Source organism: Cyanistes caeruleus, chromosome 3, assembly GCF_971803275.1.
Source record: "Cyanistes caeruleus chromosome 3, bCyaCae1.hap1.1, whole genome shotgun sequence".
NCBI lineage: Eukaryota > Metazoa > Chordata > Aves > Passeriformes > Paridae > Cyanistes > Cyanistes caeruleus.
The window spans coordinates 44,871,473-44,880,284 of NC_141703.1; the positions used below are offsets into that span (position 1 = coordinate 44,871,473).

Sequence of the window (8,812 nt, forward strand, 5' to 3'; positions counted from 1 at the left end):
TTTCCAGGGGACAAAGTTTCCCTTGTGGTGTGTTTTGTGGAGTCTGTTTGGACTGGAATGCTTTCAGGTTTCTAAAGCAAGCATTTGCAGATACAAACTAAGTGCAAGGTCTGCCCAAGAGAAAAAACTGCAAGAGCTGCAGTGGATGTTTACTGTTTTGCAAAATCGGGCATTAAAAGTCCTTAAGCAATCTAGAAGATATTTAGCTGAATTTTACTTTCTGAGGCTCACTTAGATAAGGAGAAAAGGAGGTGAGAGAAATTGCAGGAGGAGGAGCTGATCTGTCTCAAGGTGGAGCTGTATCTTGTATTAAATGACATTGGCAGATTAAAGCTCTCTGGTGGGGAAGGGCTTAAAGGCTGAGTCAAAAGCCAAGAAGTCTCTTTATTTACGCCTACCTCCCAGCCCCTGGCAATCTGACTAATAACAAACTGAGCTAACAAGAAAGACTAGAAAGAACAGAGAGAACACAGGAGCAGCTTGCATCTAAAAATCTGACAAACCAAGTGATCAAGTCAAGCTCTGCTGAGCATCTTGTTTGTTTACCGCATCCAAATGCTTGCAAACAGTTAACTATATGCAGAAAAGTCAGCCTAGCTGTGAAGTATGCTGTGAATTTTAATTGAGGAAAAAGGACAACTGCTTACAGGATGGTCTGACGTGCACGGCTGCCTGGAAGATTTTTCAATCGAACGCTTTGTACTTTGTCTTCTGAGCAAGGATTTTAACTTTATGGAGCTGTAGTATTTACCGGGGCTTGCAGCAAAGGGAAACTCAAAAGGAAGTGTGCATTTTTCAGAGGGAATAATTACATTGCATGGAAACAGCTGCTCCAACTGTGCATTACTGAGTGTATCAGGGAGTGCTGCTGCTGTGCAGGTAAGAAAGACTCCAGTCAGTTAATTAGCTAAGCACATGAGAATTTCATTTCTCAGTATAAGTTGCACTTATTTTTCTGCATGATTTTGTATAACTTTTATGTTAAATGATGGCAGTTTATGCTGTATTTTAAACAGTTTGCAGGCACATTTATTCAAAGTGATTACTGTGTAGAATATGTGCATTAAGAGAGTGCTGTTTGTGAATCCCTTGGGGAAGAGGAATGGGTGTTTGTTTTTACTTCTTCAAGTGCAAAAGTGGTCTTAAATGCATCATCTGACTGTGATTCCCTTAAGAATTTAATAAAAAACCCCAGAGGCTTTTAGAAATTGTTAATTGTTAGCCTGGAGCTTTGAAAATCATCAACATATAAATACATATATATATATATACATATATTTAACTAGCTGAATTAAAACATCCAAACAAATAAACCCCCAAGCATAAAGAAACAAGTTATTTCAATGTTTTAAAACCAAACCAATTATTACTTAGTAAGCATGAGATGCCTTTCCTGTAAGGTGACTACTTCTAAAAGTATTCAACTTTGCCTCATAGAAAGAACTGTGACATTTTTTAGTTTTTTAGAATTCTTAGAGTTTAGTTAGATGCGGTCAGCAGTGACTTACATGAAAGCAGATAAAATGAAAAAAACCTTAAGTTACTATGTAGAATTTACTGAAAAACCTCACCACATGAAAAGGTCAGGTTTTCAAGTCTTTCAAATTACATTTTGTTGTATTGCGAATTCTTTCAGTTAAATGTTAGTCATCTGTTATATGAGAGCAGTTTTTATTTTACAATAGTAGCCCACTGAGAACTTCATTACATGTTTCTGAGTGTTTAGAAAAAGAAAACTGGAGAAAGGAAGAAAGAATACAACTCTCCTATTAATTTTTACTGTGTGTGTGTATATATGTGTGTGAGAGAGTTCTGGCAGTGCTGCTTACAGAAGTATGACGATGATTAAACTATGAATGTTTTCCAATTGCTTACAAATGTTGTTACTTTCATCTCTGAGAGGAGGGCTTTCATTTTTGTAACCTAATTTCTCAATATGAAATAGAATGTAGTATGCCTTGCAGATTTTTATTTTTTTATTTAATTTTGCTCAGGGAGTTTATAAGTGTTGTTTGAATTTGATGTGGATTGACACAGGAATTTCTAATGAGAAAAAGTGTACAGAAATAAAGTTGAATTAGTCATATTGTAGGTTTAAAGGCAGTATCTGTGTCAAGAGCTTGTATTTTTTACCTTGGGTCACTGGAAAGGATAGTGATGCATGTAAAGCAAGAATAAGTCTCTAGCATAATATGATTCTAGAATTATTCTGCATACTTCAAAATAGCATCTTGACATGATATGTCTTATCCAATATTTTTTTGAAAAACAGACTTAAAGGCATATATATTAATCATAGGCAGCTGGAGTTCAAGGAGGGTTATATGAGACAACAAAATTATATTGCAACTACTAAAACAAAGATGAAAGCTCATGTGTTTAAAGACACTTTTTCTCACTCTGTGAATTGCACTTATTACTTCTAAACTCATATTTCTACTCTCACTTATCAAAAGCTACTAATGGAGAAAAACAAAATTCATTGTGCACACATTTGTTGTTGTTCTTTTTGTATGTGTCTTTATGTGTGTAATACTCATGCCACAGCATTTAAGTGCCTGCATGTGTAAAGCTTTGCAATCTGTTCTCAGGGAAGCCTTGAAAAATAGTGTTTCTAGTAACCGAGGTGCATGATATTTAAAATATGCATTGATGAAATGCCAAATCATATGGCCACACTATAAAAATGTTCATTCATGTGGTTGAATTGATCCTTGTAAGATGTTCTAATCTTTCAGAAACTAACACAGCTGGTTATGTAGTGACATTCTGTACTTCATGTTTCAATAGCTTAGTTTGAAACATTCTGACCTTTGTCAGAGAAATTATTTAAAAATCTTGCTTAGTTCAGTCCTCAAATAAATAGCACACCCCATAAACATTATTGCTTTTTAAATCATCCATTGCATTTTAGATAGGTTATTTTTTTGCTATTATTTATTTTATCTGGAAATACTTAAGCTAGGATTATAAACAATGATTTCACTCTACCTTATAGATCAAGAGTTAGCATTGGTCTTGCTAATTAGGTAGCCTTGACAGAAAGAAACAGAATATTCTAATAGAATTTAGTACAAATTAATTCAAACCAATAATAAATAACAGATTTTAACATCTAAATTTTGCTTGAGACTCCATAGCTGTACTGTAATGATGCATTTATCAATTGTTTCAAAGTTAAAGATCAGATTGAAAGTTGATAATTATATTACATAACATATGGTTGATACTGGTGATAATTTCTAATTTGTAAAGCACAGTCAATTCTATATACACTTCACTGTTAAAATTGATGATTACAATCATTGAGAGGAGTCTAATATTAATCTCAAAAAAGTTTGTCCTTGCTTTCTTCTGTCTTCTGACATCTACTGCATTGTCAGTTCTCTCTTTTTAATATTAATTTGTACAAAATTTTTTTGTATGCATATTATATGCAAACATTACACACTACTGTGTTCTGTAGCCCCACTTTCACCGACAAACTAAAATACATGCATTAGAAATTAAGCAAAGAGAGATGAATATTTTGTCTACTTCCTTTTCTGTTTGTGGGTACAAGAATTTCAGAGGAAATACCCTCTGATTTCCATAGATAATGCAGAACCGTGGAGAGATTCCCTGTATCCTGACAGAATGAACTTTTTCTCACAACATATTACTGATCCAAATCAAATCTTATTTATTCTCTTCAGCAGCTGAGTAACATTGAGTTAACCTTAGCAAGGCACTCTTAAAATTGGCAGTGCTATGTAGTGACACAAAGCAATTATTCAAAATTAGCTTTGATATAAGTTGCTTGAGACAGTAAATTATTACTACTGTCCACTGGCAGTCTATACAGTATATAAATAAAGCCAACACTGACAGTTCCCTACTTTGGATATCAGCATGAACATACTGAAGATTTCCCCTTATGACTATTTTTTCATTCAGTATGGTAAAATAAATATATATTCTCTAAGTAGAAAATAATGCAAGTGTTTTACACAATACGATATTGTTTGGAAGGTGAAGTAGTTCAATGACAAGCATTAGGAATGGTTTTTTTCTCGCTGTTGCCCCAGGGGGGAAAAAAAACAAAACAAATAACAAAACTCCCAAACCCTGTGAAATCATGACTCTATTATTTTTCTTTTTTTTCCTCTTTTTTTTCTTTTTTGTTTTGTTTTGGTTTGGTTTTTTTGTTTTGGTTTTTTATAGAATCTGCTGGACAAGATGAAGCTTTGGATTTTTGTTCTATCGTCAATTGTGGTTGCATCTGATCCTTTCCAGTCACAGCCTTCTTTTTCTACAGTCAAAGGATCTTGTCAGAGTCTGTGTTCCTGTGAAGAAAAGGATGATACCATGATTATCAACTGCGACAAAAGAGACATCAAGATGATATCAGAAATAAATGTCCCACCATCACGGCCTTTCCATCTTAATCTGTTGAACAATGGTCTGAGTATGTTACACGTGAATGATTTTGCTGGCCTTGTTAATGCTGTTTCTCTGCATCTTGGTTTTAACAATATAGCAGATATTGAGCCTGGGGCTTTCAATGGTCTCAGCCTTCTTAAGCAACTTCATATCAATCACAATTCTTTGGAAACACTTAAAGAAGATACGTTTAATGGATTGGAAAATTTGGAGTTTCTTCAAGCAGATAACAATTTCATCACAGTGATTGAAGCAAGTGCCTTCAGCAAGCTCAACAGGCTTAAAGTGCTTATTTTGAATGATAATGCCATTGAGTATCTTCCTCCAAACATATTTCGTTTTGTGCCATTGACCCATTTAGATCTGCGTGGAAACCAGTTGCAGACACTGCCCTATGTTGGCTTTTTGGAACACATTGGAAGAATACTAGACCTTCAGTTGGAAGACAATAAATGGGCCTGTAACTGTGATTTGTTGCAGCTGAAGATATGGCTAGAAAACATGCCTCCTCAGTCCATAATAGGGGATGTTGTATGCAACAGTCCTTCAGTTATCAAAGGCAGCATATTAAGCCGGCTGAAAAAAGAATCACTTTGTCCCACCCATCCTGTTAATGAACTTGAAGATCCTTCAGGGTCACTGCCCTTGGTTGTAACCACCTCTATCAGTGATAACCATCTATCAACTAAGGTGATTCCTCTCCTGAAAGCTCCTACTAAAGAACCAAGTTTAGTGCTTCATACTTCCAAACCTACTACGTTTCCAGTGATCTCTTGTCCTGTCCCTTGTCACTGCACCAGCCATATGCTCTCAGGAGTTCTTATGCACTGCCAGGAGAGAAATATTGAAAGCTTGTCTGATTTAGGACCCCCTCCTCCAAATCCTAAAAAGCTTATCTTAGCTGGAAATATTATTCAGACACTACTGAAATCAGATCTTGTGGACTATGCCAGCCTGGAAATGCTTCACCTGGGGAACAATCGCATTGAGATCCTTGAGGAAGGTTCCTTTATGAATCTGACTAAACTACAGAAACTGTATCTCAATGGGAATCATCTTACAAAGCTAAGTCAGAATCTCTTCCTTGGCCTTCAACACCTTGAGTACTTGTACCTTGAATATAATGCCATCAAAGAAGTTTTGCCAGGGACATTTAATGTAATGCCAAAACTGAAAGTCCTCTACCTAAATAACAATCTTTTGCAGGCTTTGCCACCCCATATCTTTTCAGGTGTTCCCCTCACCAGATTAAATTTGAAAACTAACCAATTTGCTCATTTGCCAGTTAGCAATGTCTTGGATGAACTGGATATGCTGGTACAAATTGAACTTGAAGACAACCCTTGGGACTGTACTTGTGATTCTGTTGGACTGCAAAAATGGATACAAAAATTGAGTAAGAATACCATGATGGGTGGCATTTTTTGTAAATCTCCTGGGCACTTAGCAAAAAAAGAACTGAAATCCCTAAACAGTGAAGTTTTGTGTCCAGGTTTAATAAACAGCCCTGCCCTACCAACTCATGCCAGTTTTGTAGTTGTGACAACTTCTTCTCCTACTGCCAACACAGCAGACACCATCCTGAGGTCCCTCACAGATGCTGTCCCACTTTCTGTTCTAATATTAGGACTGCTCATTGTGTTTATAACTATTGTATTTTGTGCAGCAGGAATAGTTGTTCTTGTTCTGCACCGGCGCCGAAGATACAAAAAGAAACAAGCGGATGAGCAAGTGAGGGACAGCAGCCCTGTCCACCTTCAGTACAGCATGTACGGGCATAAGACAACACACCACACCACGGAGCGCCCAGCTGCCACTCTCTATGAGCAACGAATAGTTACCCCCATGGTTCAGGTGTACCACAGCCCCTCCTTCAGCCCCAAGCATACTGAGCAGCAACAGGAGGAGGGAAGTGATAAGGAAGCTAATGATTCCAAATATCTTCGCCGAAGTCTCCTGGAAAGAGAGAACAGTTCACCACTCACAGGTCCAAATGTCAAATACAAGGCTACAGATCAATCTGCTGAATTTCTGTCTTTTCAGGATGCTAGCTGTTTGTATAGAAACATTCTTGAAAAAGAGAGAGAACTGCAGCAACTAGGGATCACAGAGTATCTAAGAAAAAATATTGTCCAGCTCCAGCCAGAGGTGGAAGTTCGTTATCCTGGAACACATGAAGAGTTGAAGCTAATGGAGACACTCATGTACTCCAGGCCAAGAAAGGTTTTTCTAGAACAAACTAAAAATGAGTATTTTGAGCTCAAGGCTAATTTACATGCTGAGCCTGACTATCTGGAAGTCCTGGAGCAGCAAACGTGAAGTGATACATTGGGCTGGGGCTGAATTTCTGTGATTTTACTTTAAGGTGGAATCATTGTAAATGAAAGTGCCTTATAATAACATGTCAACAGTCAGAACTTAAGCACAGCAGTAATCCTAGCAAAGAAAAACTCAGGGATCACTGTGGGAAGCCATGGGGTTGTGTGCAGGCAATATGTTGCACCCGAAGTTAGACAAGAATTTTGTGTGATAGAAATGTGGGAGGAAGATTGCTTATTGCACTATTCCTCATCATTTTGAAAAGGTGTTTATGTCACTCTCTGTTCTGTTCTCTGTTTCCCAACCTATGGAAGAAAATGTTCATTACCTAAATCCCTTCTTTTTTCCATCCATTTAATTGGATTCCTTTAAAAAAAAAAAAAGAAAAAAAAAAAAAAGAAAACCCCGTCAACTGTATTTGTATTTATAATCTTAGAGTGTGTATGTTAGGTTAGTACATGCACTGCATACATGACCACTGTCTACAACTACACCTAACATACCTTTGTAATAAATATAAAAGGAGTTGAAAAGTTGTCACACTAAATGTCAGTTAAAGAGGAAAAAGGATAAAATATTTTTTGTGTATTCACCCAGAGCCTGCAAATATTTAAGTATTTTACATGGAACTTCATGTGTATCAGTATGTGGAAGGAAAAATATGTAACTATGTTTACCCAACATCTTCAACAAAGAAAACTGCAAGCCTTTTGCTACTTTCCCTATCTGATAGCTTTACCTAAGTTTGGACAATCTTTTCTTGAGCTGCTGCTATAAAATATTGTGCATCACTGGTGTTTCAACTCATAATCCTGGGCAATTTGAAAAGCTACTGAGAATCAGCTGTAAATATGTTACTGTGTTGAATAAGTTTGATTTTTTTTTTTTTTATCTATATATATACATATGTATATAAATAACTTCTGTGCTGGCTTTAAATATTCTTGAAGGAAATGAGTTTGCTGTGGCTAGGAATTTCCAGGTGCAAATACAGGTTCTTTTCCACCCTAACCAAAAGCAACACTCAGACAGAATAACTGCAACAATACACACATGAGGAAGAATAATAGTATTTAGCTATTTGTACAAAAATATATTTTCTGAAATTAGAAGAAAATAAAGTGTTGTGGGAAAAATAGGTTACAAACACGTAGAACACTGCAGGTTTATTTTTGCAATGAATTCTCGCTAGATTTATATTTACTATTTATTCTGTATAATTTTGTATTTTTTTTCTTTCCAACTCACAAGAAAAAAAAAAAAGCTTATTCCTGGCTGATTTTCAAGCTAATCAAGGAACTGCTCTCTATTAATGAAAAATAAATAAAGAGTTTTTTAAATGTCTTTTTCTTAAAGATCACTTTTTAAAGAAGGCAGCAACTTCTGCATGCAAAACTATTTGGGAATTAAACACAACTCTCACTCTTGTCATGTGGACAGAAGCATCTTATCCTGAGTGCAGTAAGGCCATTCAATTTCTCTGCATGACTGACATGGTGCCAAAACACAATTTATGACCTTCATTTATCTTCCTCCAAGCAAATCTTTTGTAAACTGACTATGCATGAGGTTTTCTTTTCTAATTCTTATTTGTAAAGTGAAAAATCAGCTTAATTATTACATGTATACATATGTATGCTAAATTTAGCATTGAAGTCTTGATAAAGTAAAAAGATATATCCTTTGGTTCAAAATACTGTCCATATCTTACCTATTTGTATATACAAATGAGAGTTCTTCATATTCTTCTACATAAGTTTCTGACAGAAGTATTTACTACATTACACATGAAAGTCAGATTCTCAGTTCTTTCAAATTTGCATAGACATAACAATTTCTATGGTGCTATACTAATTTCTGTAGTTTGAGGACCTGACTGCATTTTGTCTCTGTTAACAAATCTACTTCCTTATTAATATTTTTGAGGTGTTACCAGTTTGTTATGGAAGTAAAATTTGTTGGCTTACAAAAAGAAAAATTTCAGTTATTAGAGAAGAAATATTATTTCTTCTTTCTATATCTGAGAAAAATTTATTCAGAAAACCTGTCTATTTTGGAAGATTATGAAGAG

The 8,812-nt window shown here is 35.6% G+C and overlaps 1 protein-coding gene across 1 annotated transcript; it reads left to right on the top strand.

Annotated features, from left to right (window-relative positions):
• Positions 1-315: 315 nt before the first annotated feature.
• SLITRK6 (SLIT and NTRK like family member 6) lies at positions 316-8,081 on the top strand. The gene is made up of 2 exons (XM_023922045.2): positions 316-879; positions 4,204-8,081. The coding sequence occupies exon 2, from the start codon at positions 4,219-4,221 to the stop codon at positions 6,739-6,741; it is 2,523 nt and encodes an 840-aa protein (XP_023777813.1). The 5' UTR covers positions 316-879; positions 4,204-4,218; the 3' UTR covers positions 6,742-8,081.
• The last annotated feature ends 731 nt before the right edge of the window (positions 8,082-8,812 follow it).

Excerpts from the sequence above, each read along its gene's own strand:
- SLITRK6 (XM_023922045.2), top strand. The coding sequence starts at position 4,219 with ATGAAGCTTTGGATTTTTGTTCTATCGTCAATTGTGGTTGCATCTGAT.